A 19,283-nucleotide genomic window follows, 5' to 3' on the forward strand; every position below is an offset into this window, starting at 1 on the left:
CTGCACCTCGTGCGTCCAGCACGAATCAAGGAACTCATCGCAGAAGAACTTGAATCTTACAAAAAACCCAGCCTTGTAAAACACAAGGCAGAACAATAATTAGTCTTCAATTCAACAATTTAATCGTCAAATCACATGTATGCACTTCAAATAACACATTAAACATAACACTTTAACACTTAAATAGCATACTTCGTTAGCTCATTAGCATTCTCACACGTGCGTCAGCTTTAGCCCATGTGCTATCCACTTCGGCTCGCACGGCCTATATAAACACTGTATTGACTCTTTATCAGATTTGCTGCACTTTTTACATAAACGTCAAGTTAATGTTTGAGTTTTTAACTCACCAAGGCGATGAATTTATATGTTTTAACAAGGAAGTTCATTTGTGGCACATTGATGTTCCGTGTATATCTGCATCGATCCGTTTCACAAGCCTCCGTCTCATCCGCTTCTTACTCTGGCATCAGCTCCTTCATATTATAGCATCAGATCAGAAATCCTGTTTTTCTGTCGCATTTGATCACTTTTTCTGAATTAATCACTTACATGGAGGGGTTTTGAAGATCGCTCCGTGTAACTGCGTCATCTCACTCTCTCTATCGGTAGCAGATAGGCGGGGCTTGGCTCACTGCTGCTACTAACTCTTAAAGAGCCCATCACCTCATTTAATCAGTGATTTCTTTCTGTTTCTTTCTTCCTTATTTTTTACTTTCATCTTGTTTTATTAGTAACCTGGGTTACAGGAGTCAACACTGGACTGTGTTCAGGAGCTGGAGCAGACACTGGACTGTGTTCAGGGACCAGAGTCAACACTGGACTGTGCTCAGGGACCAGAGTCGACAGTGGACTGTGTTCAGGAGCTGGAGTCGACACTGGACTGTGTTCAGGGACCGGAGACGACACTGGACTGTGTTCAGGGACTGGAGTCGACACTGGACTGTGTTCAGGGACCGGAGTCAACACTGGACTGTGTTCAGGAGCCGGAGTCGACACTGGATTGTGTTCAGGGGCTGAAGTCGACACTGGATTGTGTTCAGGGACCGGAGTCGACACTGGACTGTGTTCAGGAGCTGGAGCAGACACTGGACTGTGTTCAGGGACCGGAGTCAACACTGGACTGTGTTCAGGAGCTGGAGTCGACACTGGACTGTGTTCAGGGACCAGAGTCAACACTGGACTGTGCTCAGCAGCTGGAGTCGACAGTGGACTGTGTTCAGGGACCAGAGTCAACACTGGACTGTGTTCAGGAGCTGGAGCAGACACTGGACTGTGTTCAGGGGTGGGAGTCAACACTGGACTGTGTTCAGGGACTGGACTCAACACTGGACTGTGTTCAGGAGCTGGAGTCGACACTGGATTGTGTTCAGGGACCGGAGTCAACACTGGACTGTGTTCTGGGACCGGAGTCAACACTGGACTTTGTTCAGGAGCTGGAGCAGACACTGGACTGTGTTCAGGGATGGGAGTCAACACTGGACTGTGTTCAGGGACTGGACTCAACACTGGACTGTGTTCAGGAGCTGGAGTCGACACTGGATTGTGTTCAGGGACCGGAGTCAACACTGGATTGTGTTCAGGGACCGGAGTCAACACTGGACTGTGTTCAGGGATCGGAGTCGACACTGGATTGTGTTCAGGGATCGGAGTCAACACTGGATATTTAAAAAAATAACTCCAGCCTCTTTGTATGATACAAGAACTGCATGATCATTTGGTTGACAATACTGTACATCTCAAACATATTTATAACAGTATTACAATAGAATGATAAAAAGGATAGAATGATAAAAAAAACTCAATGTTATAAAAACTATGTAATTCATACTTTGTCAATTAAATAGATCAATCAAAACAAAAAGATGTTGTTTCTGTTCTTTTTCTCATAATTGCATGTACAATCAGAAGACAATATAGTACACTTAGTCAATTTGAAAATTACATGAATATATCTACTTCAAAAAAGACCTGTTTAGCACACAATAAATCCTGACAGAAAATAAACTACAATACTTTTTACACTGTTATAGTTGTTGACTTTTGTAAAAAAAAAAAAAACACACAAAAAAACAAGTGTCACAATTCAATTCACATTTATTTGTATAGTGTTTTTCACAATACATATAGTTTCAAAGCAGCTTTACAGAAAATGCATTTGTTTATATTACAATTTATAGTGAGCTGTTATCAGAGGTGACTGGCCAAGTTATGCATTTCAGAAATATACATATTCAAATCATGCAGTTAGCAAACAATGTATCAATTTAAGGCAGAAACAATGAGCTCACTGAAGTAATTCTTACAAGTTGTCAACATAATGATTACAAGAAAATATGAGCACTGCGAGTACTTGGACGGTTTTTCTCCAGTATGAATTCTTTGGTGCCGTTTCAGATGGTCAGCTCTAGTAAAGCTCATCCCACAGTCACAACACACATGATCTTTCACTTCATCATGTGTTTTCTGGTGTTGTTTAAAACTCTTCAGCCGTGAAAATCTCTTTCCACAGAAAGAGGGAAAGTGTCTTTGTGAGTGTTATGTGTCTTTCCACAGAGAGAACACACATAAGGCTTCTCATCTGAATTAACTTTCAGGTGTTGTTTTAGATGTGATGAAATAATCTCTTTACCACACTGATCACTGTTAAATTACTTTTCTTCAGAGTGAATAAACAGATGTTATCTGAAACCTGTTGCATCTCTGAAACTCTTCCCACACTGAGTACAGTATTACGGCTTCTCTCTGGTATGAAGTCGCTCGTGTGATTTCAGGCGTCCCAACCGAGTGAAACTTTTGTCACAATATGAGCACTTGTAAGGTTTTTCTCCAGTATGAATTATTTGGTGCCGATTCAGTTGGCCAACTCTAGTAAAACTCTTCCCACAGTCACAACACACATGATCTCTCACTTCATCATGTGTTTTCTGGTGCAGTTTAAAACTCTTCAGTCTTGAAAAACTCTTTCCACAGAGAGAACACACATAAGGCCTCTCATCTGAATGAACTTTCAGGTGTTCTTTTAGATCTGATGACAAAATAAAATCTTTACCACACTGATCACAGTTAAATGTTTTTTTTCCAGAGTGACGGAGCAGATGAACACTGAGAGTTGATGCTTGAGAAAAACTCTTTCCACACTGAGTGCAATTATACGGTTTTTCTCCAGTATGAATTCTTTGGTGCCGTTTCAGTTCACAGGATGCAGTAAAGCTCTTCCCACAGTCACAACACACATGATCTCTCACACCGGTATGTGTTTTCTGGTGCAGTTTAAAATTGTCCAGTCGTGAAAAACTCTTTTCACAGAGAGAACACACATAAGGCTTCTCACCTGTATGAACTTTGAGGTGTTGTTTTAGATATGATGATGAATTCAATTTTTTACCACACTGATCACAGTTGAATGGTTTTTCTCCAGAGTGAATGTGCAGATGTTTACTGAGACCTGATGCTTGAGTGAAACTCTTTCCACACTGAGTGCATGTATACGGTTTCTCTCCAGTGTGAATTCTCATGTGTCTGTTAAGGTTTCCTTTATTTTGGAAACTCTTTCCACACTGAGAGCAGGAGTGCAGCTTTTTGACTTTTGTTACTTGAGTTTTGAAGTCACAGTGTTTCTTTACGTCGATTAGTTTCTGTCTTTGCTCCGTCACTTTCATCTGGTCTAAAATAAAATGTATTAAGCAGTTAGAATCAGCTCAATGAGGTTAAATGTGAAAATGAAAAAAAATGGAAAAAAACATGGCAGAAAACACTGTGTCAGTAAATCAGTAAACAGTATATCAGTAAATCAGTAACACTTTACAATAAGGTTTCGTTTGATAACATTAGTTAACTAATTTAGTTAACATGAACTAATAATGAACTGTATTTCTACAGCATGTATTACTCTTAGTTAATGTTAATTTCAACATTTTCTAATACATTATTAAAATAAAAAGTAATTTGTTAACATTTTTGAATAACATGAACAAACAATGAACAGCTGGATTTTTATTAACATTAACAAAGATTAATAAATTACTGTAATAAATGTATTGCTCATGGTTAGTTCATGTTAGTTAATAATTCTAAAGTGTTACTAAAGTATCTTTGATTTTCAAAGGTCGGTTGTGTCATTCACTTGTTAAAGGCACAATATGTAATTTTCTCCACTAGAGGTTGCTTATTCAAAACAAAGGCGTAGCTTGATGACGCTGGTGTATTAAAGTTTTATTATCATTATGATGATATGAAGCATTGCGGACCGAGAGCTGTAGGAGCAAATGCAGTAAATTTAGGGTACGTTTACACGACAACGATAAGCTTAAAGCTGAGAAGTCTTTCCTTTGAGTTTTCCGCGTACAGAAGACACCACTGTCAAAACGATCTCCGTTAACATGGAACCGTGAAAATGACTAAAAACGCTGTATTCTGCTGCCAGGCCATTAGATGGCGATGAAACACTATAGACTGAACACGTTATACACATGTGCATGAGATCATCGTCTTCAGAGAGTAGCATTTTTGTTGTTTAGGCTACACGGATACCGTTTCCAAAACTTGCACTTTGAAACCCGTTTTAAAAAATTTCGTTTTCAGGCACCCAAAACGCTGTTGTTACGTAAACAGACCCTAAATCGATATTAGAATATCATATTAATAAAAGCTGGATGAATACAATACTTTTGCTTAATGACATGCAATTAATTTTAGAATGTATAATGGAGAAAGCTCTCTCTGATTAAGCTATGTTAGCCACTTGACAAAATAAGTGTTGTCTTTAAAGCATGGTAAAACATGGTACTCGTTAGAGTTGGGGTACTCGAACTCGGACTCGAGTCCAATTTTGTACGAACTCTGACTTTTCACGCGCTCGGATGAATTTGTACTCGGACTTGACACAGACTCTGACATTTTAGACTCGGAAAAATGTCCGAGTACAGTCAAGTCCGGGCACTGGAGGACACAATATTATTCAAAAACGAAACGAAACCACTTTGGTTGTGTCAGCGTTGAGCATTATAGCCAATCACAGACATGTATATTAAGCGCATGAAGGCAGTGGCAAATCAGAGGCGTTTTAGAGTCACCATGCAGAGAATTCACCTAAAATGTATGTTCAGAATCAGCATAAGCTTTATTCTTTCGCAAATCCCCTCATAAACAACAAAGTCTAGACACGATATAAATAAGAGATTCACTGTGCAGTGCGGACAACTTCAGTTTATGATGAGAGTTTTCGGGAGAGTGCTAAACGCAGTAGTGATGGCTTAAAGGGAGCGCTATTGACAAGCTAATAGTTTTGTTTTGAGGACCAGTGGTTACGTTCACTATAAAGAGTGATGACTGCATTTAAATGTGGGAGTGAATCCGCTACATTTTAGTCCTGTGAGTCATGAAATTGCGATGATTGACATAGTAACCATAGCAACATGAGAACGTGATAACCATAGCAACATTTTCGGGTCTAATAATGTTATGATTTTTTTTATTACATTTACACTTTAGTCATAAGTTTACATACACCTTGCAGAATCTCCAAAATGTAATTTTTATTTATTTTTTAATAAGAAGGATCATAAAAACATTGTTTCTATTTAGTACTGCCCAACCTAGTCCACAAGACAAATCCTCCAGCTCCTGCACATTTGTTTCTGCTTTTCCAGCATCTTCTGCATATTTGACTCCTTACTAGCAGTGACTATGATTGTGAGATCCATCTTTTCACACTGGTGACAACTGAGGGACTCATACACAACTATCACAAACCCTGAAAACATTTAGTGATGCTCAAGAAGGAAGCGTCCATTAAGAGCCAGGGTGTGTAAACTTTTGAACTGGATCATTGGTGTAAATTGTTCTTATTTTGTTTAAAAATTTTGTCCTTCCCTTCAGAGGCTAAATAAGATATTAGCATGTAAAACAAAATAAGATTTAAAATATTAATTTAAGAGCTTTGATAATTACAAATCGCCGGGATTTGATTGACAAGCGATCTGACAAATCATAATGCAGATATCCACCATTTTTGTCCGACAAACAAACCAAACCAGTAAGTAGATTAAAGTCAGTGGACTTGAACTTGAAAAATGGTCTATATTGATTTCTTTTTGCTGTTCTGATGTTCATTCATGTTTAATTTGTGCTATAACTAGAAGAGATTATCAGTTCACGTGCTGCTTGAACTAAGGCCTACACATTAAAGCACCACAAAACAGTATTTATTGTTTGAATTTTCATAAAAATTACAAAATTTGTACCAAAAGTAGCCTGCTCTGTCTTGTCTGTTGGTGCATTGTCAGTGTGCTCTTTGCTCCGCAATATATTTTTCACTGTGTGAGAACATGATGTGTGGAGTGAAAGCGGAATGGCTTGTCGGACGTAGCAACAGTAACTAAGAGGGGCGGGTCTTTGTGAAAGATCAATTTCAAATAATTTAAATCTTTGTGGACTCGGATGTTAAGGACTCTGACTCAAGTCCGACTCGGCCCTCTTTGGACTCAGATTTGGACTCAATTGTTAAGGACTTGTAGCCTGGTTAAAACCAGACCATTCTCAGTAGTAACTGAGTTAGGGTCTGGCAAAGCTCCATAGACAAATCATTTCCTTTCCAAGGGGCGTCACCAACGGACGTCGCTCAAATGCCTCTCGTGTAAAGCCATATGCTGCGTCCCAATTCGCCTAAGTTACACTACGCCATAAAAGTATGTACTCTTTTTGTGAAGAAAAGGTATTTACTTTTGAATGTGTAGGAAAAAAGTAGGCAAGCTTTGGGACATATTACTTCGTCATCTTTATCGGACGGATCTGTCGCGTGCATCCTGTCACTTAAACTGCCCTGTCAATCATCGTGTCACAGTTAAAATCCTCTATTAAATCTAATTTAATTTCCTACCGTTTCGGAGAGAAATGTAGTAGCACGTTCATCTGCCAGTGGGTCTTTCATGGAGACTGTCCTCATGTGTTTGCAATTTGAATATAATAATGCATTTAAAAGTTCAACGGACGTCGCTCAAATGCCTCTGGGCGCGACCTAAAACCAATCAGAGCGATCGTTATCTTGTAAAGCCCGCCTCAACATTTCTGATTGGTGCCGTGATTTCTAGGCCATGGAAATGGGCTTGAATGAGCTCTTTGCCAGACTTACTTCTCGAGCAAATCTGAATTTGCCGGAAGTTGTCTGGGTTTTCCCAGGCTAAAGGACTTGGACTAAATAACTAAATAGGACTTGTTAAGGCAACAATGACACACTCCATAACATTGGTTAAAATTGTGGATTTCTCTGGATTTAACCATTGTTGGAAACTTTTGGGATAATGCAAGTACACAAGTCAAGAAAATATGTAAAATTTGAGTTCTAGTTGTTTTTGGATATCTTCATCTAAAAACCATATTATGCCTTTAATATGATTAAAACTGGGTTATGATCATTTAGATGTATTTCTCTGTCATTTATCATCCATATGATTATTATTCCACAGCTACTAAAGCAGTCAACAATGAAGAATCAAGAATTGACACCAACCTATTTGTTCCTCAGTATCTTCATGTTTTATTCTGGATGGTTCTGGATCACTCATGTCTTCAATCTCCTCTTTAATAAACTCCATCTTTAACAGTCACACAGATTTCAGCTGCTACTCCTGGAGTTTGTCCTTCTCTTGTAGGATGATGGGAATATTCCCAGTATTTATTGGTGAATTGTTGTGTGAGGGGCTTCACTGCAGGTGTGAACTGTGATCACTGTGTGATACTGACGCCCACAGGACCAGATCTAGAAAAATCAAAGATACGTTTTTTCCCATTATTGTCCAAAGTCTGAGAGAAAATAACAGAGCCATCATTAAACTGAGCTGCTGAAAAGCCTCTTTGTCTCCAATAGTTCCCTGTTTTCACCTCATTCATTACGGTGACGTCTGAGATCTTCTGTAAAGTGGCACATTAAGCACATTTTATTGGTGTCAACAGGAGTCTGTGAAAAACTCTCTGCCAACATATTATTACACTCTAATAATAAACCAGGACACACAACGCATTTCATTACATTAGCCCTTAAACACGTAAACTCTGGAGCTGTTTAATGTTAAACTCTGTAATCCGAGAACATACCTCACTTGCATATTTTAAATCTACAGCCCCCGGAGAAAATATTCCACATCTGTCCTTTATTCACGATCTTTATCAGAGTCGCTTTCAGCTTCAACTAGTGAAAGTTTCGGCTCGGCTCGTCTCGTCTCTCATCCTTCTCTCTTCTGCGCATCCACTTCTACGCATCCTCAGTGCGCGTCATTTTTCTTAAAGGGGACGCATATTCTTAAACAGGACCGGTTCCAGAATGAAAAAAGGGGGCTTCTGAAATTACGGTGGGTGTTCTAGTGAAGTGCAACGGCTCCATCATAGCAGCAGTGTACAGTGTTACAGTTAGGATTATTATTTCAAAATGTTTTGCTACGAATATTTTTCTATTAATCTATTAGTCTGCCTTTACATTGCTTTATTGTGTTACCATTTTAACATGTCACATTTCTGTTCCTTGCAGAGTGAATCCAACATTTATATGTAGATGTGTCACTTCCGAAACTTCGGTCATCTTAGCCAGTGGAGCACCGGGAGTTTTGACACTGAGCACTCATCAGTGTAAAATAAATCTCAGAAACAATACAGCAATATTTGCCAACTGTTTACGATAAAAAGTTAAATGACCGAAATTAATTTCCAGGGATGCAAACTACTACTAACCTTTTTAAATTTCTTGGATTTTAATGCAATTTATGTTATTCATAACACAATGCACAAAGAAACAATAACGTAGCAGTTTTCAGCATTCAGACAGAAGATGAAAGTTAATGTTTGTATCTGTTTCCAGGCTTTCTTCAGTAATATCATTTGTCTAATTCATAAAACTCATATCATTCTCAAACTTGTACTGGAACATGGTAAATCTGAACTTTTACTTTCAAGTCCACGATGAGGAAAGTGTAACCACAGAGTTACGCTAGCCGTCACTGTATGTTCTGCCTCTGGATATAGTCCAATCAGTCTTTTTGGGTGATTTCACTCTGGCTTAGAATCGGCCAGAGTGTTCCCATAGACTTACATTCAAATATGTTTTTTTTTCGAACTGCAGGCAATGCAATGCATTCTCTGTGGGTTCTGGGAGGGCTCGCACTAACGTGCTTACGTCATCATACGTATCCTTAACTTGTGCAGCGATTGGTGGGAACAAACATACACTATTAAAAATCTTTAAGATTAAGTGACAAATAATATTTGAAAACAATTTTGAATTTGAACAACAAGAAAAAATGAAACACTACTTTAATATCTTTATCAAATGTGATTAAAAAAATTAAAATAAAAAAAGAGAACGAGAACGAGAACGAGAGCGAGAGAGACTGTTGGGACATCTCGCGAGTTGAGGCCAGTTGAACTTGAACAACGTCATGGCAGAGAATGTCTAATAGGAAGAGAATTGGCACTCTCTGCTTACTTCCGGTTTCTGGACTGGCTGCAGTAACATGTCTGTCCATGCGGGGACGCTCGCAGGTGAGTGCAGAATGAATGGAGGTCAAAACCCCTCAAAATCCACTTTTCCCAGGATATAATTTTTTGTCTAGTAATTTGAATGTTGTATTCGAAAGGAGATGCAAAGAAATTACACATTGCTGGGTGTTAGATTTTTTAGAGTCACTTATTTGGTTTAAAAAGTCTTTTAAAATGTCAATGACGTCAGAATGCTGACGTCTTTAGCAGAATGCTAGCGTGTTATGGGCAACAACAACTCAACCTGTAAGAAATCGAAAAGAAATAAGTACTCGTTCATTCAACTTTCGACCTATAACCCATGTTGAACTTGCAAAACCTACAATAAAATCTGAGATTTCTCAACGGCAATCGGGTGAAAGAGACACATTTAGCCGTCTAGCCCCATAGACTCCTATTCAGTCTGCACTCGCCCGCGATCACCTCCAGTGGAATTCTAATGGAACTGCAACCAAGATCGATACAATGGGGCTAATAGGAAGTGCCAAGGCTCTCCGTAGACGGGTTCTGGTCATGGCGAACACAGTTAATTCTATGCTTTCCATGGAGAGGGAACTAGTCAGGAACATGCCTGCTTTCAATGAGAGAGTAATTGATCACTTTGCTACTTTGAAAGAGAGAAGAGCAAAAGTATAAGTAAGCAGTGTATTAAGCGAGTAATGTGATGTAAGCAGTGTAATAATAGTGAGTACACTGTAAAAAAAAATTACATCCCCAAGTCAAAAATTTCAAGTGACCGATAACATCACAATTTTTCAATTAGTCTGATGTATTATTTCTCATTGAGCCAATGTTAACAGACTATTGCAACAAGAATTTCACTTGGGCCAATTGAAAAATTTAGATGTTATCGGTCACTTGAAATTTTTGATTTGGGAGGGTTAGAAATTTTTTACAGTGTAATGTGCAGGGTTCGTACGGGTGTTTGAAATCCTTGAAAGTGCTTGAATTTTGATGTGTTTAAGGTTTGAAAAGTGCTTAAATTTTGGATAAAATGCTTGAAAATGTAACTATATTTCTTTCACAACAAATATTTATCTGACAGAATAGTTTGTTTATTAAATGGAGAAATAAAATGTAGCCCTTCAGTTTCAGAGCGATTTGCGCTACGCTGGCCAGAGCAAGTAACGTTAGCATAAATAGTGATTTCAGTTGTTTCTTATTAAATGAATTGAATTGGAGTAAACGTTTTAGGAAATTCGCATCCTGGCTGGGCTTTGTTTGAATTGATTTTGACTTGCTGCTGAATTGTTAACACTCATATAGAAACAAACAAGGAGATTTATTGTAAGAGTCACTTTATTTTTCATTAATATTAAAGTAGTGAAGTTGCCTTAGGACCAGGCCTTATCCTTATCAATCATCCAAACATTTGCCCCCCCCTGAGAGATTTTGCAGGAGCCGCCACTGCCGAGGTGTAACATTACCAACTCAGGTGTGCATTGTTTTCCAATAATTCCAAGGCCTGTCGTCAATTATTCCTTACTTATACAGATACTTATCACCAGATGCCCCACATCTTTTATTATCCGTCTTGAATGAAATCTGAGAGCTTTCTGTCCCTCCATTAACAGCTATGCAATAACCACTTTGCTGCTTCAAAAAAGTTCATAAAGAAGTCGTAAAAATAATCCATATGAATCCAGCGGTTTAGTCAAACATTTTCTGAGGAGACACAGTCGCTTTATATGATGAACAGATGGAAAATTAGGCTCTCAGTTTTCATCAAGAAATATATCTTAATTTGTGTTCCGAAGATGAACTAAAGTCTTACAGGTTTGGAACATCATGAGGGTGAGTAATTAATGACAGAATTTTCATTTTTGGGTGAACTAACCCTTTAAAACCCTATTCGGACATGACTAATTTAACATGGAGAGGTCGGGTAAAGTAATAATTACCAGAGCATCTCAGCGATTTTAGTCCCGTCCGAATGTGCCATCTCAGTGATCATTGTGTCAGTAAAGATTACAGCGACTTTTACCTTCTGTAAAAACGTCCGGAAAAATTACCTCAGGTAATTAGCCTGGATGCCAGCCGAACTTAGCCCCGCTCACAACATTTTTAGGTCGGGAAGTTCGGTCTGGACTTGATCCGCTGAGGAGCTATTATGCTAGAACCAGAGCTGTTCGGACAAATTAAATTGTCAGGGCGGGCTTTATACGATGATGGACAGATGATCAACAGTAACATAATCATCCATGTCACCAAAGAGCGCTTGGGTTGAATTTGTTTACAACAAAGATGACTGCCGCTCGAGAATTGAGATTTCATGAGTTCACACTTACAAATAAGTCAGATAGAATAAATGCATATTTGGCGTGCTGTCCGAGGAGAGGCTCCGGGCTCAGTATTCGGCCCGAACCCAAAGTACTCCCCTCCGTATTGCTGGCTGTGGAAGGACAAGCCGAGAGTGAGTGGAGGGATGCTGAAAACTGTCAAGGAATTTTAGGTGACTTGACAGAGTGAATAAATATATGCTTCCTCTCATGCTGATAGGGTCGACATGGTAATTGTTTGATGACAAGTTGATTGGATTGATTATTTGAACGTTTCTCCTCCCGAACTTTGTTTATGAAACATCATGTGTAGATTCCGCCATCGCATCTGTTATAGAAGATATCGACAGCGCATTCATTTTAAAAGAGGAACAGAGACCGCGATTAAGGCATTTTTTTCGATCAGAAAGATGAATGAAGAACATACGTCACTTACTTCGTTGCTCTGATTGGTTGTAGGTCTATCCAACTGAGTGCAGAGGCATTTTCTTTCCTGGTTCGGTTGAAACACGCCCCTTAATCACAGCCCAATGGAGCAGTATCAGACTCATATTCTGACTAGAATCTGAGTATGACGACGTCAGGCTATCAGGTAATACTAATCCCGTGCGAATAGACCCGCTGTAAAAATGTACGTAAATATTCCGTCATTTCCTGTTTAAAAGTATTTTTTTCTGCGGTTTTTCAAGTATGGAGGCGCTTGAAAAAACATTCGGTTGCGTTCTAGGCAGTGGGACAAGTCTGTGGCAAAAGTGTTTTCCACATACCATTCAGATCAAAAAGACCATTCAAAGCACTTGTAAAGCCCGGAACACACCAAGCCGACACCGACGAACTAGCACTGATGAAAGCCGACTGTGTTGTCGCCTTGTGTCGCCTGCGTATTGGAAAAAAGCTGCACTTGAACACACCAAAAGAACTTCAGCCGACTGTAAGCTAGAATATGTGTTCTGCGCCTGCGTGTAAATCATACCTGTCAACATTTGGTTTTCAAAATCCGGGAGATTTGTGCGGGGCCAGTTCGGCGCGACGGGGAAAAGCAAGAGACAGGGTTGGAGAATAGCAAGAGGTTGGCTCATGCTGTTAAGTGTACTGCACGTGTTAAGTGTATTATTTTTACAACTGTACTTCGGTTTCTTTGTGGGGACACCGCCTTCACCTGCCATGTCTATTGGCTCACTTTCGGGTTAAACCTTCCGCGAGTGCACAACTGGGTTAAAGGTTGCCAGGTTGAGGTGACAAACGGGTTGAAATTGTACATGGTGTGTGGATTGTGTGGATATAATGCATTTAATACAAGATCTGGCAACTTGTCAACATTAGGCAAACATATTGGTCCAATTATTCATAAAGGAGTTTGGGCCATGCAAATTACAATAACAAACCGGGAGGGGTCCGGGAGATTGGGCTAAAAACGGGAGAAACCCGGGAAAAACTGGAGTGTTGACAGGTATTGTGTAAATGAGACAACTGTCTATTTCTGCAGAAATATTCTTCTATATTCGTCCTTCAAAAATGGGAAACGCGGATGGCTGCAGATACACAAACCATAAACAAAGCAGTGTGTGCTTACCGTTTTGAATATCAATCCTGCTAAACACTTTCTTTATTCCACTCCGCTCAGGTTAATATTGAAATATTCGCCAAGGAACACTCAGGTAAGATGACGTAACATTAGAACCGCCTTCTATCTGTACCGTTTCTTTGCTCGCTGTTTTGCTATTATTCTTGTGCAATGACTCGTTCACTAAACTGAACAGCCAATAAGAGTTCCCTCTTTTACCGACGGCCCGACGCCATTTAACCTTTCGAATCGGCCGAAAAAAGCAGACGAGGACCAAATTCAGCCGACGGTGCGGAACACACTGAGAAAACTTAGTCAAAAACTTAGAACTTGGCTTTAGAGGCATAAAACATCTTTTAAGTGCCTATTACCAACATAATCCAATCTGGAATTAATTAATTAATACATCGTTCGACTGGGCATAACTATTTTATATACATAAATATAGATGTGTTTGCACATGTGATATTAGTATTTACAAGGTGCAAAATGGCCATTATTATTACAGACATTATTTTTATCTGTGGTAAAAATTACATTACTCCATCTACCCTTGTAAACTTAATCCCGTCCGAATAGGGCTCAAGTCTTTCTAGTTAACCAAGCATTTCACCACATTAATAAAATTAATCTAGATGATATAGTGCTTTTATGAAAAACTCCATATTTGATCTCAGATTACTTTATTGCATTTGACATGAAAATTAATGTTGATCACTCGAAACATTTTTTCATATGCTTGAGAAGGCTTGATAAATATTTAAAACTCTTCTCACACTTAATACAGTCGTACGGCTTCTCTCCAGTATGAACTCGCTCATGTTGTTTCAGGTTTCCAGCCTGAGTGAAACTCTTGTCACAAGATGAGCACTCGTAAGGTTTTTCTCCAGTATGAATTCTTTGGTGCCGATTCAGATTGCCAGATGTAGTAAAGCTCTTCCCACAGTAAAAGCACACGTGATTTTTTTCTTGAACATGTTTTTTCTGGTGCCATTTAAAATTGTTCAGTCGGGAAAAACTCTTTCCACAGATAGAACACAAATAAGGCCTCTCATCTGAATTAACTTTCAGGTGATGTTTTAGATTTGAATACGAATTAAAACCTTTACCACACTGATCACAGTTGAATGGTTTTTCTACAGAGTGACGGAGCAGATGATCTTTTACACTTTTTGCATCTTTGAAACTCTTCTCACACTCAATACAGTGGTACAGCTTATCTCCAGTATGAAGTCGCTCGTGTGATTTCAGGTTTCCAGACAGTGTGAAACTCTTGTCACAATAGGAGCACTTGTAAGGTTTTTCTCCAGTATGAATTCTTTGATGCAGTTTCAGATAGGCAGCTGTAGTAAAGCTCTTCCCACAGTCACAACACACATGATCTTTCACTTCATTATGTGTTTTCTGATGATGTTTACAATTGTCCAGTCGTGAAAAACTCTTTCCACAGAGAGAACACACATAAGGCTTCTCGTCTGAATGAACTGTCAGGTGTTGTTTTAGATTTGATGACGAATTAAAACCTTTACCACACTGATCACAGTTGAATGGTTTTTCTACAGAGTGACCATGCAGATGAACACTGAGACCTGATGCATGAGTAAAACTCTTTCCACACTGAGTGCATGTATACGGTTTCTCTCCAGTGTGAATTCTCATGTGTGTCTTAAGGTTTCCTTTATTCTGGAAACTCTTTCCACACTGAGAGCAGGAGTGCAGCTTTTTGCCTTTTGTTCCTTGAGTTGGTAAGTTGCAGTGTTCCTTTACGTCATTTCGTTTATTTATTTGCTCCTTCACTTCCATCTGGTCTAAAATAAACATATTAATCAGTTAGAATCAGTTCAATGAGGTTAAATGTGAGAATTAAAAACACTTAGCAAGCAGAAAACAAGACACCTATCTGTATAAAGTCTCTTTAATGTGCAAAGTTCAGTTCTGTCATTCACTTGTTAATGCGATTAAAACTGGGTTATGATCATTTAGATGCATTTCTCTATCATTTGTCATCCATATTTCAGAGCTACTAAAGCAGTCAACAATGAAGAATCAAGAATGGACACCAACCAGTTTGTTGCTCAGCATCTTCATATTTTATTCTGGATGGTTCTGGATCACTCATGTCTTCAATCTCCTCTTTAATAAACTCCATCTTTAACAGTCACACAGATTTCAGCTGCTACTCCTGGAGTTTGTCCTTCTCTTGTAGGATGATGGGAATATTCCCAGTATTTATTGGTGAGTTGTTGTGTGAGGGGCTTCACTGCAGGTGTGAACTGTGATCACTGTGTGATACAGGACCAGATCTGGAAAAATCAAAGATACGTTTTTTTTTCCATTATTGTCCAAAATCGGAGAGAAATAACAGAGCCATCATTTTTAAAGGAGTAGTTCACTTTCAAATAAAAGTTTCCTGATAATTTACTCACCCCCATATCATCCAAGATGTCCATGAAAAGAAATTAACCTTTCTGAGGAAAACATTCCAGGATTTGTCTCCATATAATGGACTTCAGTGGCAACCAATGGTTTGAAGGTCCAAATGTCAGTCTCAATGCAGCTTCAAAGGCTCGACACGATCCCAGTCGAGAAAAAAGGGTCTTAACTAGCGAAACGATCAGTCATTTTCTAAAAATAAATAAAATGTATATACTTTTTAACCACAAAAGCACGTCTTGTTCCATCTCTGAGATGCGCCACGCATTACGTCGGAAAGGTCACTCGTGACATCGTTAAACATCCAGGATATGCACACATAAGGACCATTTTAAACAATAAATTGACACAAATACATATAAATATGTGTCATTCAACATTCAATAACTTTGAATGGTCCTCCTACTCCAAACTTGTACTCCTACTCCTACTCCAAACTCCACCTCCGAACTTGTAAACACTGGGTCGGTACTTCCGACTACGTCATGCGTGACCTTTCCAACGTGATGACGTGCATGTCAGAGATAGTACAAGATGGGCATTTATGGTTAAAAGTATATAATTTTTTTTTTTTTTTTAAATGACTGATCGCTTCGCTCATTTCGCTCATTTCTTTTCGACTGAAGAAATAAAGACATCATCTTGGATGACATGGGGATGAGTAAATTATCAGAAAATTTTTATTTGAAAGTGAACTACTCCTTTAACTGAGCTGCTGATAAACCTCTTAGTCTCCAAAAGTTCCCTGTTCATTACGGTGATGTCTGAGATCTTCTGTAAAGTGGCACATTAAGCACATTTTATCGGTGCCAACAGGCTGAAACAGAGTCTTTGAAAAACTTTCTGCCAACATATTATTACACTCTAATCAGTGGCGCAAAAAGTGGGTATGCGCTATATGTGGCGCATAGGGGCGCCAAAGCGATGGTAAAAATAAATAAATAAATACAATTTTGGGGGGTATTTTCTATATGTAGCTGCTGTTGTGCGTTTCTAAATCATTTCTACATTTCCTCAATGTTATATAACATTTTAGAGGACTAGGCGCCCTCAGTGTGTGTGTATGTGTGTGTTCATCTGAGCCTCATTGGTCTGTCACTGCTCGTCAATGTCAGAATATTTGAGATGACCAATCAAATCAAAGTAGGCGGGCTTTATGTTCACAGAAGCTGCTGAGCACGAATTTTAGCAAAGCGACTCGACGCTTCAGTTTATGGTCAAGTGCGAGATAAGATGTAAGTAGCTAAACTAAACATTTCATATTTGACAGTTTTTTTAGGTCATAAATGTTAAACGAATGACACAAATAATCAGGCAAACTAATAAACTTTTGTGTAATTTCACCATTTTGAACTGAACATAGGCCTATGTAACGTGACGCATGTAATGTAATAATTAGTTTACAGTGCGTGCAGAATTAATAGGCACGTTGATTTTCTGACCATATTTTTTTTCCAGGCACATTTTTCTAATTCCAAACAACATTAATCTTAATAACTACAGTTAATTTTTTATTTAATCATTTATAAGTGATATATAATTGTTCATGAAGGCTGGAAATGAAAAACGTCTTATATTCAGGTGTGCATAATTATTAGGCACGTTTTCCTTTACAGATAAAATAAGCCAAAAAAGAGATTTAACTCAGACTTAAAAGTCAGAAATTATTAAATCCCCATGAGAAGGATGCAATACTAATGCAATACTAGAGATTGCAGTTAAGGCATGACCATTGGAAAGTGAAATACTCATTGGGTCAGCAGGGTCAGACAAAAACAGGTGGAGAAGAAAAGACACATGTTAACTGCAAAATAATTAAGAATTAAGGTGTAGAATTAAGTGTGAAACCATCAGGAACCCTTAAGTCTCCAGTGCCACCATTTTCCAGAACTGCAACCAACCTGGAGTCTCCAGAAGTGCAAGGTGTCAGGATCTCAGAGACTTAGGTTAGGTAAAGAACCTTAAAAAAAATGACCCCCACTTAATAAGAATCACAAGCTGAAGTGTAGTAAAATACATGAAGACTGTGTTTCTCCAGATTATAAGGTCACAGGTTAAATGATTCAATTCATATATGAATTAAACAGGAATCTAACAAAGATAACAGAAATCATACACAATATGCCTATGAATAGAGGTTGATCAAAATGATTTAATTATCTGTACGTTACACTAAGAACAATGTACATTTAGGCAACACAAACATTAATTCTAACATGATAAATATAACATCTCTGACCTGCAGACTGGAAATATACGACATCCGGAGAAAATATTTCACATTTGTCCTTCATTCACGATCGTTAACAGCGTCACTTTCAGCTTCAACTGGTGAAAGTTTCAGTGCTCGTCTCGTCTCTCGCGCTTCTCTCTTTTTACGTGTTCGACTGTTCATTCATTTTAGCGTCAAAATAGACAACAAAAAGAAAAAGAGAGAAGAAAACAAAACTATAGAGAGGCTCTCGCACTTCTCTCTTCTGCGCATGCTCAGTGCGCGCGGTGTCATTTTTCTTAAAGGGGCCGCATTCAGTAAATCACATCTCCGCTCTGTTAGGGACCAAATTCACTATTATAATAATTAATAATGCACAATAATAATAATAATAATTATATATATATATATATATATATATATATATATATATATATATGGATTCAACAATAGATTCAATAGATAGCTTTTCTACATGTCTCCCATTATGTATACAATATCTTCACCCTCACCCTTTTACAGTTACAGTATTGTTTTTCTACATGTCTCCCTTATTATGTAATTGCAGCCTAATTATAGGGTCTTTTGAATGCATAGATATGCAGCAGTGGCGAGGCAGAAACTTTAAAGTGAGCGGATCTTGGTGAATTAGGTTGGACCTCAATGTTAAATGTGATTTATTGTCAGCCAACAGTTTCATGAAAACAACAAAATCCATTTATAAATAAAATAGCCAGTGAACCGAATAAGAGCAAAACACGAAGGTAAATAATCATAGGAGGGGTGTGTAAGGCTGGACAAGAGTTCTCACTCAAACCACTGTCTGCTGAAGCTTTTGATTGCTTTTAGAGAGAAAAGCTGCTCATAACTGCTGGTCTAAGATCAGTTTTCTCCATAATAATAGTATATTGGTGGTTGCCTCAATCTGTTGACACTAATGACCCCACCATAATGGGTGAATACATCAACAAATAATTGACATATGCATTCACAACCTTGTAACTATGTTCTTGTACTTTAATACATAAAGTAAAACATCCTTTCCATTCAACATTTGGCCCGCATCAATAGAATAATAACAAACAAATAAAAAAATAGTTGAGCTTTTAACACCTTTTACATGACACTGTTTCTATTCATGGCCATAAGTTAAAATAAAATAAAAAATCTACTACACTATTTCAGTAAAAAATAATTTCAGTCATCCTAATGTCCTCTTGTACACTTTCCTTATGTGGGCTTCTAGGTCGCTAGCACCTTTATTTGT

At 38.4% G+C, this 19,283-nt stretch overlaps 2 protein-coding genes across 5 annotated transcripts; both read right to left on the minus strand.

Annotated features, from left to right (window-relative positions):
- Nucleotides 1-2,069: 2,069 nt before the first annotated feature.
- Nucleotides 2,070-8,255, minus strand: LOC311296706 (uncharacterized protein). Its single transcript, XM_084418580.1, has 3 exons — nucleotides 8,095-8,255; nucleotides 7,511-7,759; nucleotides 2,070-3,667 (listed from the first exon to the last, which is right to left on the minus strand). The coding sequence occupies exons 2-3, from the start codon at nucleotides 7,593-7,595 to the stop codon at nucleotides 2,733-2,735; spliced, it is 1,020 nt and encodes a 339-aa protein (XP_084274706.1). The 5' UTR covers nucleotides 7,596-7,759; nucleotides 8,095-8,255; the 3' UTR covers nucleotides 2,070-2,732.
- A 5,785-nt stretch (nucleotides 8,256-14,040) lies between these two features.
- Nucleotides 14,041-18,332, minus strand: LOC311296701 (uncharacterized protein). 4 transcript variants are annotated; one of them, XM_084418567.1, is made up of 5 exons: nucleotides 18,044-18,300; nucleotides 17,706-17,764; nucleotides 15,798-15,973; nucleotides 15,436-15,674; nucleotides 14,041-15,179 (listed from the first exon to the last, which is right to left on the minus strand). In XM_084418567.1, exons 4-5 carry the CDS (start codon nucleotides 15,518-15,520, stop codon nucleotides 14,086-14,088), a joined length of 1,179 nt encoding a protein of 392 aa, XP_084274693.1. In that variant the 5' UTR covers nucleotides 15,521-15,674; nucleotides 15,798-15,973; nucleotides 17,706-17,764; nucleotides 18,044-18,300; the 3' UTR covers nucleotides 14,041-14,085. The 4 variants fall into 4 exon arrangements, with proteins under 4 accessions (XP_084274693.1, XP_084274692.1, XP_084274691.1 ...); XM_084418566.1 differs by having other exon boundaries at nucleotides 15,798-15,996; nucleotides 18,044-18,289; XM_084418565.1 differs by lacking the exon at nucleotides 15,798-15,973 and having other exon boundaries at nucleotides 18,044-18,289.
- Between the last annotated feature and the right edge of the window lie 951 nt (nucleotides 18,333-19,283).

This window comes from Rutilus rutilus (assembly GCF_951802725.1).
Source record: "Rutilus rutilus genome assembly, chromosome: 9".
Taxonomy (NCBI): Eukaryota; Metazoa; Chordata; class Actinopteri; order Cypriniformes; family Leuciscidae; genus Rutilus; species Rutilus rutilus.